We start from the raw sequence: 18696 nt of genomic DNA on the forward strand, positions 1-18696 counted from the left end.
CTAAATTAGCTCCAAGCCCCCACATTCAGTCTGAGACATTTCATTTTTCAGAGAGAGAGAGAGAGAGAGAGAGAGAGAGAGAGAGAGAGAGAGAGAGAGAGAGAGAGAGAGAGAGAGAGAGAGATACTCTCTATCAGGAACTGAGTGGTATGCTTCCTCCTCAGTCTACTGGAATCATGCTTGGTAATTGATCATAGTTTTGAAGTTTTTCAAAGATGTTTGTAATTTCATTGTTTCCATTATTATATAAATTGTCCTTCTGGTTCTCTCTTCTTTCTGTATCCTTTCGTATTTGACTATACTATTTCTGCAATCCTCTCTTACTCTAACATTCTTTATTTCTTTTCCTTTGACTACTGATTTTGCAGGAAAAATAAGTCCTTTGAGAGTGGGGAATGATTGTGTGTGTGTGTGTGTGTGTGTGTGTGTGTGTGTGTGTGTGTGTGTGTCTTACATTAGCAGAGTGCCTTGCATATACGTGATCAATAAATGTTAATTGAATTAAACTGAATTGGGGCTCCACCAGGATTCTTTTGTTCTTGGATGTTTCATTAATTTAGTTATTACATTTGTATGAGGAGGTGGTTAGACAGATTTTGGTATCTTAATGGCATGATGAGACATCTTTCTGCTAGAGTTCAGGATGGAACCTCTGATAGATGGGAGCTAAACAATTAAGGAATAGTAGAATGAGAAGAATTCTATCTTTCATTTCTTTACCTTATGAGGAAGTACAAGAATTAGGCTTGACAAGAGTCTCAGCGGCATTTATGAAAATAATTCTGCCACACAATCTTCCTGTTCACAGTTCCATTTCATTTATGAAACCAGGAGACTTCTTTTGAAATCTCATTTTACCTGGTATGGATATAATAGAGAAGCACTTATTGTTATCTGGTTCTCTAGGAAATTAATCTGGTGACACTTTCTGCCTTAGTATTTTTTTAGCTCCCATCTGTACTTCTCAATTTCTTTGGTGGTCTATGTACCTTTGGCTTCATAAAAAACACCAAAGAATGGCGAAGATTCCCCCACTCACCCTTGATCTATGCTGCACAATTACAGAAGCAGTCTTATAATCAATGTAATTGAAGATCAGAGTTAATGAGGACCTCAGCGTCTGTGCAGTCCCCTGAGCAATGCTGGGCTTCAGATGTTAGATAAGGAAATGATTGGGCTGAACTGAAAATCTATTTGGCTAATTAGATGATGCATATTCCCACAAGCCAGCGGGAGAGAAAAATACATTTTAAAAATAAAGAAACATCACAGTTTTAAAGCAGAGATTTGGGTATGGAATCATCTCAGAATCCCTGCTCTCTGGAGAGAGAGGTGTGAGGAGACAACAGAAAGATATATTTGGTGCAGAGCCAAACAGATGAAAGGAGGGTCCAAGGAAAACATGGGGGATTCTGAAGCAAAAGGAAAGATGAATTTCATTCCTTTATGAGATGAGTTTTAGTTCCCAAAGTGATCCTGTAGCCTATTATTGAGTCCTTGCCATTTATTCATTTATGTGAAAAACATTTATTGAACAGTTACTAAGTGCATTTCTCTGGTAAGAAAATGAAAACTGTTAGCCAATGGGTTTACCGGTTTTTCTTGAATGCCTGGAAACTTTTAGAAACATATTCAGTGCTGAACTGGAATAGTTGGCTGACCTTGAATGCCTGCAAACATCACTTCCACTCTTCCTTTTGAAGTAAGGGTTCTTAAATTGGGGTCCATGGATTCCTAAGGGGATCGTGGAGATATTGCAGAAGAGTCCATGATTTTTAATGGGAAAAAATTACATCTTTGTTTTTATATGCTCTAAAAGAAATCTTACATTTCTTTCAGTTACAAATGTAGGTAACATCATTTTGAGGACTCTGTTACAGTAAAAAGGTTAAAAATGTCAGCAGTATATATTTTCTCTGGTCTGATTTCTCTCTAAATGTTTTATTTTACATTATATTTTAATCTTCAAACTGCCTCAAATGTTTGTGGTTTCATATAATAAAAATAGCATACATGTATATATACACCTTATGACTTAAAAGTCAGTACATTAATAAGCATTTATCAAAGGTCTATTATGTGCCAGGCATTGAGCTAAATTTAGATACATTATTTTATCTTCATTTATAATAGCACTGATATCGATACTATATGTATTGTTATCCCTATATTATAGACTTGGAAACATTGAGGCTTTTAGAGGTTAAATGATTTGGTCAAGATTGCATGGCTAATAAGTAGTGGAATAGAATTTTGAATTTTTTTTAATTCAAAGGGCAAGTATCTTAGTCATAAACTCTTAAAATTTGGAAATATTTGATTTAGAGGCAGCAAGGCAGATCAGTAGATAGAGAGCCAAGCCTGGAGTGGAAAGTCCTGGTTTCAAATCTGGTCTCAGAAATTTCCTAGTTGTGTACCCCTGGGCAAGCCTCTTAACCCCCATTGCCTCACCCTTACCATACTTCAGCCTTAGGAGTAATATACAGTATCGACTCTAAGATGGAAGGTAAAGGTTAAAAAAAAAAGAAAGAAATATTTGATTCTATCTGTACTTTTACAGATAAGAAAGATGAGCCCTAAGACGTTTAAGTGACTTATCCAGGACTCTTCTATTATATCACAGTAGCCTATACATATATAGATAAATGGGAATATTGCTAGAGAAAGAGATTAGTTGTTCCAGAAAGTGGTAAGAGAAACCAGTGATGTAATTCTCTCAGTTGTCTTTGTGTTCATTTTTTTTCTGCCCTCAGCATAAAGTTGTAAGTTTCTTTCTAATTTATCTTTATCACTATTGGAAGAATTAAAGTAACTTTCTGTCTGCTCACAGGTAGCAGCTTTGTGGTGAGTGAAGGAAGCTACCTGGACATCTCCGACTGGCTAAACCCAGCCAAGCTTTCCCTTTATTATCAGATTAATGCCACATCTCCTTGGATAAGAGACTTATGTGGGCAGAGGACCACTGATGCCTGTGAGCAGCTCTGTGATCAGGAAACAGGTAAGCCAAGAAGAGAGGGACATCTGCATCAGGATTGGGTAGGGCATGAAGAGGGGAATTTCTGAATGGATTCATTGTTATACCATTTGTATTTATTCCCTCTGCTTAAAGTCATAGCAGAAATGGAGGGAGATGAGTACCATCCTTCATAATTCTCCCATACGTTGTTTAAATAGGTTAGTGGCCATAAAATACTGGATTGTATGATAGGAATTATTCCATAATTAATTAATCAAAAATTCTTGCTCATGTTTTGGTTGAGGTATTACTATGGGAAGGGTCCCAAATACCAAATTCATGGGGTTGTATTCTCTGAAGTTGCTCTGGGGGATACCCTTCCAGGGCATAGGATTTAGAATTTTCATGCATATCCATAAGTCCCAAAGCCAAAAGCCTCAGACTATTCAAGTTTAAGGAAACAAATAATATAAGGGAGGCAGGATAGCAATATCTCCCTAAAGACAACAGCTTTATACCCAATTCATTTTCCCCTCCCCGCCCCTGTCTGTCTTTCTGTGAAATGCAAAAAAAAAAACCAAACAAATTTGTCTATCACTTTAACTATCCCCACCCGAAGGGTCCTTACTGAATCATTGTTGCCCAAATATCTATTTTTTTTATGGTTTTGCCAATATAGCATGTATTCTGATGGATCTGATCAAAATAGAAAAGCTTTAAGCACAGATAGGTGATGCGATTATGAATCTGTCATCCAAAGACAAGCCTAATGATAAAAATGATGATGATCCCTATAAGATAGGTGTTACTAATATCTCATTTTACAGATTAGGAAATGAAAGCAGAAATTAAGCGACTTGCTGAGTGTCACACAGCTAGTATCTGAATCAGAATTTGAACTCAGATCTTCCTGATTCCAAGTCAAGTATTTTATGCACTATATCACCTAGATGTCTACAGAGTTTCAAATGATACCTCTAGGATGACTGCAAAGTGATGGTTTTTAGCTATAGCAATAATTGAAGAACTTTGACTAAGACACAGAACAACTGTAACCTGCAGGGGGAAAGGGAAAATAAGGGTGTTTCTTATTCTGATAAAATCACAGAATCTTGAAATACTGTAGTGTACAGTTAGAATCCTATGCACTATAGCAGGGTTGAGGAGAAATACTTAAAACTTGAGAGAAAAATTTATGGAGTAAATAAAGTGAAGAATAGTATGTTTCAATCTGCATTTGTACTCTGCCTATGCCTTTTATGTCAGTGGATATCCTTTTTTGTCATGAGTCCTTTAGGGTTGTCCTGGATCCTTGCCTTGTTGATATTAATTTAGTCATTCACAATCGATCATAATACAGTATTGTTACTGTGCACAACTATCTCCTGATTCTGCTCATTTCACTTTGCATCACTTCATATAGAGTATTTCCAGGTTTTTCATAATTATCTTGTTTGTCATTTCTTATGGCACAAAAGTTTTCTATTATAGCCATATGCTACAACTTGTCCATAAATTAGGGAATGGCTGAACATTTCTTAAGTTTTCAGTTCTTTGCCACCCTAATAAAAGCTGCTAGACATATTTTTTGGATTAGATATTAATTTTTCCCCTGTCTTTGATCACTGTGGGATATAGACCTAGTAGCGGTATTGCAAAGTCAAATGGTACGCACAGTTTTTTGACCCTTTGGGCGTGGTTCCAAAATGCTCTCCAAAATATTTATATCAGGTCACAGTTTCACCAACATTGTATGTGTCCCAATTTTTCCACATCCTCTCTAACAGTTATCATTTTTCTCTATTGTCATGATAGCCAGTTTGGTGGATATGAGTTGGGAATTAAGTCATTTCAATTTGTATTTCACTAATTAATAGTGATTTGGAGCATTTTTTCATATGATTAAAGATAGTTTTAATTTCCTCATCTGAGAATTGCTTGTTCATAACCTTTTTACCATTTATCAACTGGGGATATTTTATATTCTTATAAATTTGACTCAGTTTACGATATAGTTGAATAATGAAGAGCCTTTGTTGGAGACTCGCCATAAAGATTTCCCTCCCCGAATTTGTTGTTTGTCTTTTAATCTTGGTTATACAATTTTGTATGTACCAAAACTTTTTAATGTAGTCATTTATCTTTTTACATCTGATAATATTCTTTGTCTTGTTTTTAACTAAATTTTTCCCTTATCCATATGTCTTCCAAGTAAATTATTTTGTACTCTCTTAATTTATTTATGGTATAATCCTTTATTTCTAAATCATGTTTCCACTTTGACTTTACCTTGAAATTAGGTGTGAGGTGTGGATCCATACCTAATTTCTATTATACTGTTTTCCAGTCTTGTGAGCAATTTTTGCCAATTAGTAAGTTCTTCTTCCAAAAGCTTGATTCTTTGATTATAATTTCTCAAGCATACCAAGACCTGAGTCAAATTTATGAGAAAACAAAGCATTTCACTTGAAAAATGGTCAAAGATATGGAAGTTCTCAGTGGACAAAATGAAAATATATGAAAATGAAAATATATGAAAAAATGCTCCAAATTATTATTGATAGAGAAATGCAAATTAAAACAACTCTGAAATACCACCTCACACCTATCATATTAGCTAACATGACCATAAAGGAAAATCATAAATGTGGAACGAAGTGTGGGAAAATTGGGACACTAAATACACCGTTCTGGAGAACAACTGGAAACCGAGCTCAGAAAGCCACACCATATGTGTGATATGTATCTTCTATCATGACATGAGCAATACGGAAATATGTATTCCATGAAATACAGGAATAACCTATATTCGACTACCACCTCAGGGAAGGTAGGAGAGGGGAAGGAGGGAGAAAGTCTGAATTCTAAAATGTCAGAAAGCTATTGTCCAAAATTGTTTCTACATGGTACTGAAGAATAAAAATAAATAAATAAACCCTGACCAAAAAATCTATCTATTTAGAACTCTGTACAGAACTCTTTGCCAAGTGCTGGGGGAAATATTAAGTTTACATATGCTATTTAGGTCTTATGTTAGTTATACACTGAGCTTTTTGAAGGCTGTTTTGAGCATTCCAGTTCATAGGTGAGGAATTTGAGATATAAGGTTGTCTCTATCAAAAAAAAAAAAAAAAAAACAACTCTAAGAAGATAAGATGTGTATAGAGATAATTATAAAATATAGAGCATGTTGAGAGGCAAACTTCCCCAAACTTTGTCAGCCAGAATTGAAGACCTTTCACTGCAGTCTCTTAGGGATTCAGATCGATAATAGCTGAGACCAGGTCCTAGAGAGGGTGCTCTGTCCTTTTCTCTTCAATGAAGACTTCTCCTTGGTCTGTATCAAAAAGATACCACTTGTCAGAAATGGAGGGATCAATCCCTCTCTTGGATCAGGCAGGCAATACTACTCCTTACAGTCATTCCTCAATTATCCACTCAAGAATACAGAAAACTTTAAAGTATTGCTCTTCCAGGAATCATTTTTATTTGGTTTAGGGTTGTTATTTTGTTATCACATACATAGAGGTTCATAAAGTAAACTGTGGAGCAGGGAGGGGCAAGCATTTATTATGTGTGGAGCACTGTGCTAAGTGCTTTATAAATATATATGGAAAGAGCAGGAAGACGGTGGCTGCTGACAAAACTCCAATAAGGGTACCAATCTCTTCACTTCAGAGGCTGTCTATATTCAGTCCACAAAAGCTGGACATTCCCAATCTTCTGATTCACTGTTCCTGAAGTTGCCCTCATTGTAATACTGACTTCATTATGAGAAGGAAGAACTAGAAAGCCAAGTGATGCCTCTTTGAGGTAAAATAGTCAGGCTCTGGAGAGTCTGGTTTCCTGGAAAACTAGATGTGTCTGTGGTTCTGATGTCCTGAATTGTCCATCTCTCTGTGGCAAATCTTATGTAATGGGGGATACTCTAACTTGCCAAAGGATTTAAGACATACCATACACCCCCCAAAAAGGGTAGTGGTAATTGTGTATCATATCACTCCCTGCTTTGTCCCTGACATCATTTCTGTTCAATAAATTGGGCCTTTTCCAGAAGTTATGGGACTCTAGCAGTCACAAGTCAAGGAACTCTTACATTATGATCAATTTAAAGTAGAATTCTTCTTAATTATGTTTGGATCAGGTAAATATTCAGATTAGTTTATGTTCTTTGATTAAATAATTGGTTGGAAGATCAAAATAGTGCATAACTTGCACTCAAACCAGTAACAACAAGCTATATTTCCATAAATGACTTTTATTGTGTAAGTAGGATTTCCTCATGACAACCTCATGAGACCAATTTTCTCTGTTGTCTCTTCCCTCCTCCCTATATCTTCAATCTTCTCAGATGAGAGATGGAATAGAATAAGAATTGCTCACACATGAGTAATAATGGTAATTATAGTAGTTAGCATTTCTATCATTTTGAGATTTTCAAAGTGTTTTAAAAATATTTTCTTACTTTATCCTTACGACAACCCTGGAAGGTAGCTGCTATTACTGTCTTCATTTTACAGATTAGGAAATTAAGGCAAACAGAGGACAAATGACTTGCCCAGTGTCATGCAGCTAGCACATGTCTGAAGTAGGATTTGAATTCACTTTAAGTTTGGTCAGTCAACAGTCAGTCAACAAGCATTTATTAATCACCTACTATTTGTCAGACATTGTGCTAAGTACCGGGGTTATATATTCTAAATGTCTAAATAAAATTTAGATGGATGGATAGGTAGATAAAAGATAGACCCTGGTTTTAAGGCGCTCATAGTTTAATGGAACAGACAACGTGTAAATAATCATGTACAAACAAGAGATTTATATAATAAACTGGAGCTAACAAATATAGAAATGGAGCCAAAAAAGGCTTCTTGTAGAAGGTAGTGTTTTATTTGGGACCTGAAAGAAACCCGGAGGCTGAGGTGAAGAGGGAAAGAATTCTAGGAATGGAGGAGAGACAATGAAAATACAACATAAAGAATGGAGAGTCTTGAATGCAGAACATCAGGGAGACCAGTGTCATTGGGTCACAGATTATGTGAGAGGTAGGAGAGGGAGTAAGATGGAAGAAATCTAAAAAAGCAGGAAAAACTCTAGAAAGACTTCTACCCTAGAAAAAGATTGTCTTTCCATATTGTAGGAGCAATTGAGATTGTGTAACATAAATTTATTACCATAAATTTATATATATGTATGTGCATATATATTTCTATATATAATCACTATAAATATCACATCCAGTCAGCAAAGTTTCATGATATTTGCCATCTTTGTCCAGCAGCTTCTGTATAGGAATAAACTAGACCAAGTTATGAAGAGCTTAGAACACTAAATAGAGGACTATATATTTGATCCTGGAGATGATGAGAAGCCATTATCATTTACTGGGTAAAGATAACATGGTTAGACTTGCAATTTAGGAAGATCTTTTTACTAGCTGAGTGGAAGAGACAATGGAGTGAAGAAAGGCAATCAGTAGGCTATTTCAATAGTTCAGAATTGATGTGGCAACACTATTTACAGGGGAGAAGGGGGAATATATGCATAAATATTTAAAACTCTGCAAATGTACAATTTATAGGAGAACAGATTAGATATGATTGTGAAATAAATGAAGGATGGAGAATGATACTAAGTGTGAAGGAAGGGGTGGTGGCAGAGGCATCTAAGTGATGTGAGATGAAGAGGAAAAAAAGGAAAATGACAAGTGTTCTCAATTTTTTCAGCTGTCTATGAAGAAAAATGTTCTCACCTGAGAGGACAGGTATAGGAGGAGTGATGGGAGATTTGAGGAGGTATGAAAAAATTTAGAAATACCTCTTTAGTGAATGGACCATTGAATCAATTAGGATAACATAAAAAGATTCTCTTTCCATATTGCAGGCACAATTGAGATGGTGTAACATGAATTTATAATGGATGCAGTCAAAAATTTTCATGATATTTTGTAATCTTTGATAAGCAATTTCTGTATAGGAGTAAAGTAGGTGGTGGAAGTAATCCAAAATTGAGAATTAGAAGGATACAATCAGTTATAGGATAAAGGGGCAAATGATGATGACAATATAGAATAGAACTGATTCACCATGGCTTTAAATGTATAGCCAGCCAATACAGGGATGAAGAACTAGGAAAAGAACTAATGGGTCAAGGGATTGATCCTCACAATGACCATGTAGAACACAGTTTGTGGATGCAAGAGAGAGAGAAAACTGCAATGGCAATGGATTGTAATCAGATAAGAAAATTTCAGGTTATGAGTGTGTCAGTAAAAAATTTGTGGCTGACAGTAAAATCTCAGTAGCTAAGGAGATATGGAAGATTAGATCAGCGTAATTGAGTAATTTGAAGCCCTGGGTGGTTACGATGTTTGAGGAAGTACCAATATGCATATAGAAGTCTCTGGGTGAAAAGGCAGGAGTTACTAAAAGGAGAGAAAAACTGTGAGCCAGGTACTGAACTCATTAAGAAAGGAGGAGTGTTCTAGAGAATAGTAGAAAAGAGCTACCAGAATTTGACTAGACAGTAGTTATGGATTGGGTTGACCTTGAAGGAGGAAAACTATTGAGTGATTGTGGCAGAAGGAGAGCTTGGAAGTTGCAATGAAAAGCAAAGAATATTTTCAATTATCCTACCTCAATCAATAAGTGGTTGTGAGGAGTGGGAATGTATAGGTACTATAGCCAGTGCTAGAAAGAGAGGTCAGAGAAGCAGTGTCATCAGAAGTCAGCCAGGTCTCAGTGAAAGCTAGAAGGTAAATGGAATGGAAAAGAAATAAGATTTAAGATGAAAGAAAGTTTATTGCCCATAAACCAGGCATTTCATTTTTTAGTGATTTTTTAAAATTTTTTGAAAATTTTTATTTAATTAATTGACTGAGAATATTTTTCCATGGTTACATGATTCATGTTCTTTCCTTCCCCTCCTTCCTCCCAATCTCCCCCCTCCCTATAGCCAATGAGTAATATAATTGGGTTTTACATATGTCATTGAACAAGACATATTTCCATATTATTAATATTTGCATTAGGGTGATCGCTTAGAGCAGGGGTCGGCAACATATGGCTCTCGAGCCATATCTGGCTTCACCTCCTGACCATCCAGTCCTGGCAGAGCCCCAGAATGTGCCCCAGGGGGCCCTTCAGCCCCCGCCCTATATTCCAGGGCCTTCCGCTTCCATCCTCCTCCTTCCGCAGGCGTTTATGGCTCTCACAGCCAAAAAGGTTGCCCACCTTTGGCTTAGAGTCTACATTTCCAATCATGTTCCCATTGACCCATGTGATCAAGCAATTCTTTTTCTTCTGTGTTTCTACTTCCACAGTTCCTTCTCTGGATGTGAATAGCGCTCTTTCTCATAAGTTCTTCAGAATTGTCCAGAATTATTGTATTGCTGCTAGCAAAGAAGTCCATTTCATTTGATTGTGCCAAAGTGTATCCATCTCTGTACATAAGGTTCTCCTGGTTCTGCTCCTTTCACTCTGTATCAATTCCTAGAGGTCATTCCAGTTCACATGGAATTCCTCCACTTCATCATTCCTTATAGCACAATAGTATTCCATCAACAGCATATAGCATAATTTGTTCAGCCATGCCCCAATTGAAGGGCGTCCCCTCATTTTCCAATTTTTTGCCACTACAAAGAGCATAGCTATAAATATTTTTGTAAAAGTCTTTTTCCTTATTATCTCTTTGGGGTATAACCCCAGCAGTTAACCAGGCATTTCAGAAAGTATATGGGTAGCTTTAAAGAGGGATGGGAATGTGGAACCAGGCAGTAGAAGGTAAAGAATAGGTTTTGAATATTTACAGGAGGATCCATAATCCCTAAAATGGAGAGGGGATAACTGGATGGGAATTTGTTTATCATTGAGGAATGAGTTCAGATAGGTTACATAGTATTTTTCCATGCAATATCTCCAAAAGGTAAGTAAATAATATAAGAATTGTTTCCACTTACAGATGAAGAAATTGAGTTTCATACAAGTTAAATAACATATAAGAGATACTAAGTAACAACTAACTTTAATTGCTTGTGTTCTTACTAAATTTGCTTCTTTTAATTTGTGTATCCTACAATATATGTATACATATTCTTTCCCAGAATAGAACATTTGTTCCATAATAGCAGAAACTATTTCCTTTGTAGTCTATGTGCCTCTTGCCTGAGTCAGGATAGGTGCTATATAAATGCAGAAAGAAAAAAAAGAAGAAAGAAAGGTAGGAGTTGGATTTTAAACTGAATCCATGTGTCCTGACTCTAATCTGGTAGCCCTTAAAATATATTTATTAAGATATATTTATGAAAACAACATTTTCATAAAATGCCAAAACAGCATGTTCCAATATATTGTTAATTCAATTTTTTTCAAAGATAAAGTTTTTCATTTTATTTTTGACTTTCTATCCTTGCCCCCACCAAAAAATCTCTTGCAACAAATGAATGCAGTCAAAAAAACATTCAAATAAAAATTTCAAAACATAATAGCCATGGGGGCAGCTGGGTAGCTCAGTGGAGTGAGAGTCAGGCCTCGAGACAGGAGGTCCTAGGTTCAAATCCGGCCTCAGACACTTCCCAGCTGTGTGACCCTGGGCAAGTCATTTGGCCCCCATTGCCTACCCTTACCAATCTTCCACCTATAAGTCAATACACAGAAAGTTAAGGGTTTAAAAATTTAAAAAAAATTAAAAAAAACATAATAGCCATGTTAAAAATGTATGTCCAATTCTGTATATGTGTCCATCAGTCTTCTGTCAGTTTGTGGGTAGCATTCATAATCCTCCTCTGGAATCATGATTGATAATTGTATTAATCAGTTCTCAGGTCTTTCAAATTTGTTTTTGAAGATTGAAGTATTTCTTCCCATGGCACTCTGTAACATAAGATGTCCCAAGTTTCTCTGAAACAACCACTTTCTTCATTTCTAACAGTGCAATTGTGTGCCATTACATTCATATGCCATAATTTGTCCAGCCATTCTTCAACTGATGACTACCTACATTATTTCTAGCTCTTTGCTTTTACCTAAAACAACAACAACAAAAACTACTATATATTTGTACATATAGAAGCTTTTCCTCTTTTATTTGCCCCTAAGTGCACTTCCTGAAAATAGTTGAGCAAAACTAGCTTGATTGCAACTGATAGCACATCACTTTCCACTTCAGTTGTTTTCCAGTTGTTAACAAAAAGAACGGGCATCTGCTTTGAATTTGATACTGTAGTACCAGAATTGTACATTATATTTTATCAGTTTTGTTACCATTCTATGTTTACTTTATAGTCTAATAACCAGTGTTTTTTAAACTCTACTTTCTTCCTTCTACATAACCTCATAAAGTTTCCTAGCATTTCTCTTGTTTTCATATTTATCATTTCTTACTGAATGGTAATATTCCTTAACATTCATGTATCACAGCTTGTTCCATCATTTCCCAATCACTGGCATCTAGTTTGTTTCCAGTTTTTTGTTATTATAAATAATGTACAATTCACTGCCCTTTTTACTACACTAACTGTCAAAATTTAGCCTTTTTTCCCTTGAAAAAGAAAAAGGACAACAATCCTTTGCTAAAGATAACATCAGACCAGAGACAGGACTAAGAGGCAGCAGTCCACTGGCCAGTGAGCTAAAATAGATAGGATGACACAGTAGGTTAAATTATTTTAAGAGAGACAAAGAGGGACCTTTAAAACCCTTCCCAATCTGATTCTGATTTCTCTTTCCAGGTTACTTTGATATTACTCTTTTGTCTCATGCTCTACATTTCAGTCAGGTTGGACTGCTTGATGTTCTATATGCATGACATTTGATTTCCCTCTCCTGCATCTTTATACAGGCTACATTCTATGTCTGGAATGCTTTCCTTTTTTTATTTCTACCTCATAAGATTTCTATTGTTCTTCCAGGCTCAGCTTAATTCCCAATTTCTGCATTAAACCTATGATCACTCAAGTTGTTATTGAATCCTCCTGAAATTACTTTATATGTACTTGACATGTAATTCATGTCTGTTTAAAACATGTACATATTGCTTTCTTCAAGAGAATATCGACTCCATGGGGCCATAAACTATTTCAGTTTTGTATTGGCATCACCATTACCTGACTCACAGTATTTACTTCATAAATGTTGAATGAATGTATCAACTGAATGAATGAAAAGAGGTGAAAAGAAACTTGTAGGTCACAGAAGTGCAAAGTGCAACAGTATAAACTCTAGTGGAAAAGAAGCATTGGACTTTAATGGAGTAAGAAGACAAAGACTGAATCCTGACCTTTATAATTTATTAAAAAGCTTGAGAATAGTCAAAGTGTTCCCTTACCCCCAACTTCAGTTGTTGAACCTACTAGTTGGTTAGAGTAGATGGTGTCTGGGATGATAGGGAGTCATTAAGTTCATCTCTTGGCAATCCTACGTCTCAGCTTTCCTGGAATTTGCTATCAATGAAGAAGAATTATTTCTTCCAAACGATAGTAGAGCCAGAAATAGAAGATACTATTTAAACATATATTATATCGGGGGGAGAAGAACATCAGGACAATTACCAATGTCTTGATATATGGATAAGCCTAACAAGGTTCCTTGGCATAATGCCAAGGCCTTGGCTGCTTCCTTGGAGCACTATGCCAAGACTGTCAAAAATAACAATGGACCAACCATCCAAGAACAAGGGTAATGAGGGGACAACTGAAGGCCTGGAACAGTCACAGGAACCCTGTATTTGCTTCTGTTGCTGTACTTCAAAACAGTGTTCCATCATTCTCCAAATCCCCCCCTAGAATTAATCTCTTTATTTTCTGCAAATAGTAAAGAAGCATTACTCTCATGCAGAGCACTGAGCTAGGTATTACAAAGAACATAGAAGAGATCTAGTCGTGATCCTAAAGGACTTTGTAGGTGGAGAAACAGAGGTACATGATACTTTCAGAATATTAGATGTCTTTGGTGCTTTGCAAGACCTCTGATTTCCTGATTATGTTTATGCCTTTTGCCAACATAGATCACTTTGCTTGTGAGAATCTTCACAGAAAAAAAGTTTGCACAGCAATGGTATAAGAGAGTTTTGGGAACTAGGGCAGAATGAAGAACAAGCCATGTCCTTCTCTTGGTCCACTGTTTTGGCGGACATGAGAAGTAGGAGTAAGCTACACTAGAAACAGCAAACTGGGATCGAATATCATCTTGGAAAATTTGAGAAAAACACAAGTTTTTTTTGAGGGCTAGAACATAAAAAGAACATAAAGGGAAGCTATCTAGCAAGAAGCAAAATCTATTCCCAGTCAACAGGGAAGGAAAACACAATGGAAAGGAACTGTGAGGAGAATGTAGACAGTTGAGGGTTAGTGTTATTTCTGTTGTGGGTAGGAAAAAGAATGAGGAGGAAGGAATTTAGCCTAAGCAGATAGGAACTCTTAATCACTGGGGTAAAGGGAAAAAGAGAAAGAAGTTTGTTTTTTATGAGTTAAAGATCCAGTTTACTGGGCCTTCAACCCAGGGTCTTGTGATGACTGAGCACAGTGTCAGTGGAGAGGCTGTGGTTTCCATTTTTTTTTTTTTTTTTTTTTTTTTTTTTGCTTTTCACTCTAAACACTAGGGAACTAGCAGTCGACAGTACAGAGGGGTGGCAGAGATTTCTAGTGGGCATGTCTAAGTGTGGAAAGATCTGGTGTTTGGGTCCCCTGCACTAGACAGAACTCATGGTCATAGTAAACTCTTTAGTTTCATGATAAGATGGCAGGGATTGTAGCATACTCAGGCAAGATCCAGTCCATGGACCATCTACTTAGCTCTAGGTTATAGAATCCTTGGGAAGCCATGGTCTCTAGGACATTTAGTGCATGAGACTTGAGATCTCTGATACATGAGAGTACCTCTTGTTGGAGACAACCTACTTGCCTTTTCTCTGAGATTCCAAATTTTAGACTCTGGATTAAGCTCATATTCAGTGCTAAAGTGCCTTAGCCTCAACTCTAATATCATGACGAATGAAGTATACAAATACTATCTCTCATGGCACATAGGGCAAGTAGCTGATACAGTGGATAGAGTGCTTGGCCTGGAGGCAGAAAGAACTGAGTTCAAAATTGATCTCAGATACTTACCGTGTGACTCTAGGCAAGTCACTTAACTAGGTTTGCCTCAGTTTGCCCATCTGTAAAATGGAGAAGGAAATGGCAAACCACTTCAGTACCTTTGCCAAGAAAATCCAGAAATGGGGTCACAAAGAATTAGACATGATTGAAACAACTAAACAACCTCATGATTCACAGGGAATTGAGTAATCAAAGGCATCTCCAAATACCTGCTAGATAATTCCTCCTTAATTTTAAAGAGATATCTCAAATTTAACATGTCCAAGATAAGATTCTTTATTTTCCCCACAAAAAACTAGCCTCCTACTAAGTCTCTCTCTTTCTGTCAATGGCATCACTATTATTCTACTCAAGGACACCTAAACTTTTGTTGTATTATGGACTTCTTTGATAGTCTGATCAAATCTGGGGGTCCCATCTTAGAACATTATTTTAAAATTAATAAAATGAAATGCAAATGATTACAAAGGAATCCAAGTGTATCTAGTTATTAAATATATATGTATGCATATATATTTAAAACCACATATTCATAGATTCTAGGTTAAGATATCCTATTCTACATGGCTAATGCAGAAATATGTTGAGCATAACTTCATATGTATAGTGGGTATTATATTTCTTGCTTTCACAGGGGGCAGGGGTAAAGGTAGGAAGAGATTAGAAACTTAAAATGACAAGAAAATTTATAAAAGTTCTAGTCACTCTGGTTCTAACCTAGGAGTCAACTTCGACTCTTCTCTCTACCTACTTACTTTCCCATTCCAAAAAAAAAAATCATTTAATGAGTGATTCCAGCCAAATTTTCTCTGCAAAATCTCTCACATCCATTCCTTTTTCTTCACTCATATCACTAAACTTCTCAATACCTCTAACCTAAACTACTGCAATGGCTTCCATATCGGTTTACTTTCCAATATTCTCTTTCTATTTTGTCCTCCAATTAGTCAATCAACAGGCATTCATGAAATGCCTTTTATGTGCCAGACACTATGCTAAATCCTGGAAGAATTAAATATTTTTGTTTCAGGAGCTTACATTCTCAGAGGATAGGATGACAGCATATGAGAAATATATACATACACATACCAAAAAATACGAGTATACACAAAACATATGTATATATAGAAACACACATGTAATTTAACACATTTATGCACATACACGAAATGAAAACAAGGTAGTTTGTAGAGAGAGAATATTCATATTTAGGGTGAGGGTATCTAGAAACTGGTCCAAAGATAACTAGAGAATTGTACAGAAAACAGCTTGAGAATTATTCCACTATTGAACATGCATTATTATCCTGTACTATTTCACTACCTTTAAACATATGACTGATTTCCCACCTGATTTTATGTTCTTTTGGCTATAAATAATGATGGTATTTTACCCAGAGCTATTTCTTCTTAAAGTTTCCAAATTGATATTCTTAAATTTTAGTTCTTAAAATGTCACTTCTCTTGCTCAAGGAACCTCTATGGTTCCCTATTGCCAATGGGAAAAATACGAAATCTTCTGGCATTTAAAGTCCTTAACAGTTAAACAATTAAACCCCTAATTTATCTTTCCAAACTGATGACATATTACAATAACCTCTTCTTATATACCTACTCTGAATTTCAACAAAAAGAAGTTACAGATTACCTGAATATGAAACTTTTTTCTCAAAGGAAAGCATTTCCTCAGCCTCCTAATTGTTAGGATTCCCCCCAGCCATTTGAAGACGTTCTTTCTCTCTCTCTCTCTCTTTCTGTCTCTCTGTGTGTCTCTCTCCCTCTCCCTCTCTCTCCTCCTCTTCCTCTTCCTCCCCTCTGCCTCCCTCTTTCTCTCACTCACTCCCAGTGTTTGGGACATGACAAGTGCTCAGTGAATATTGAATTTTAATTAAATTGAAGGCATGAAGAAAAAAAAAAGGTCAAAAACAGGACATTTTGGACAGAATGTCAAGTATGTGAGGAGGAATAATGTGGAACAAATCTTGACAAGTAGGTTTGATCTAGAGTATCAAGGGCCTTAAAGGTCAAGGTAAATATGTGAAAATTTATGAGCTGAACAATAGGTATCCATTATGTTTATGGATAGAGAAAAAGAATATGAGGGGTGAGTTAAGAATAATATTTCTAAAGTGTTAGAAAAGATGCATTGGAAATGGGAGAGATTATAGCAAGGAACATTATATTGGAAGATATCCTAATAGTTTAAGGGAGACTATTGTTATTGTTCAAATTATCTCAGTTAATTCTTATTCTTTGTGACCCCATATGGGGGGTTTATTGGCAAAGATACTAAAGTGATTGGCCATTTCCTTTTCTAGCTCATTTTAAAGGTGAGGAAACTGAGGCAAACAGGGTTAAGTGACTTATCCAGGGTCATATAGGTCAGTGGAGTGGTTCCCAAACTTGTTTGGCCTACTGCCCCCCCTTTCCAGAAAAAAATATTACTTAATGTCCCCTGTCACATACTATCACTGCCCCCTTACAGTTATTCACTGCCCCCAAATGCACCTGTGGCCATCACTGCTCCCCTGGATTGCTGCAGCACCCAACAGGGGGGTGGTGCCACCCACTTTAGGAATCACTGATATAGGTAATAAGTGTTTGAGGCCAGATTTGAATTTGAATATTTTTGCCTCCAGGCCTGGCACTCTCTGCCACCTAACTGCCCTAGAGAGAAGACAGGAAAGCTTTCAATAGGAATTATAGAGAAAAGTAGGAGAGAATGGATTCTAGAGGTATTGTGGTAGTGTAATCAAGAGTATGGCAATTTAGTGCATGTGGCATGGACAAGATTGATGAGAGAGCAATTCTCAACCTAAAGGAATGAGTTGCTGAAGGTGGAATTTCAGCCATTAAGGCGAGTGACTTGGGCAATTTCATGCCACAGAAAGAGGAAGGAGAGTATCTTCTCATTATCCTTCCAGTTATACCCTGCAGGTGTAGGAAACTGGTGCCAGTGACCATAGATTTGACTGAGAAAAACTCACTGTCTAGAGTGGTTGGGGTTACTGTTTCCTACAATGCTACATTATTATCCACCCCTCTGTGCATGAAGAAGTGGGCAAGGGCAACTTTTGTTTCAGATTGGGTGATTAAAATAAATCCAGTAGACTTGTGAGATATTTTTGGTTATTTTCTATAAGGATTTTCGGATCTTTTGGTACATTGTATTTAATTTCCTTTTAATTGAAACTTCTTCAGGCATGATTCATTCAGGCAGGGGGCCCCTGTGAATTTCATACTGCGCCAATTCGCCATTCTCTCTCCTGATCATCCTTACTTTGAGCTCCCCACACATCTGAGGATCCCTTCACTGTACCCCAGGAAATTGCAGGCCCCCCGCATAAGTCTGGGGAGGTTTGGCAGCTCCTCTGCTAGCCTGCTGCAAATTACCTAGTGGAGGAGGACACAAAGGAAAGCTAAAATACTCACAGGCAATGGGTTCTGCAGGCTGTTTTGACACGCATAGCTTAATTTTAATGATTCACAATCATTCTCTATCATATACCAGTAAATGTACTGTAAAATGTTTTGTAAAAGTAATGGAGTCTTTGTAATGCCAGCCTTTGCCACTCCACTATTCAATCACTGGTGGAAAGTGGGGACAGTCTGATAGTGTGTGTGTGTGTGTGTGTGTGTGTGTGTGT

At 36.7% G+C, this 18696-nt stretch overlaps 1 protein-coding gene across 1 annotated transcript in view; it reads left to right on the forward strand.

The window, feature by feature from the left end:
• ASTN2 (astrotactin 2) overlaps positions 1–18696 on the forward strand; it is a 970320-nt gene that overhangs the window by 278907 nt on the left and 672717 nt on the right. Inside the window, exon 7 of the mRNA XM_044659771.1 lies at positions 2831–2998. Coding sequence (XP_044515706.1) covers positions 2831–2998 — 168 coding nt within the window. The remainder of the gene's footprint in view (positions 1–2830; positions 2999–18696) is intronic.

Source organism: Gracilinanus agilis, chromosome 2 (assembly GCF_016433145.1).
Source record: "Gracilinanus agilis isolate LMUSP501 chromosome 2, AgileGrace, whole genome shotgun sequence".
Taxonomy (NCBI): Eukaryota; Metazoa; Chordata; class Mammalia; order Didelphimorphia; family Didelphidae; genus Gracilinanus; species Gracilinanus agilis.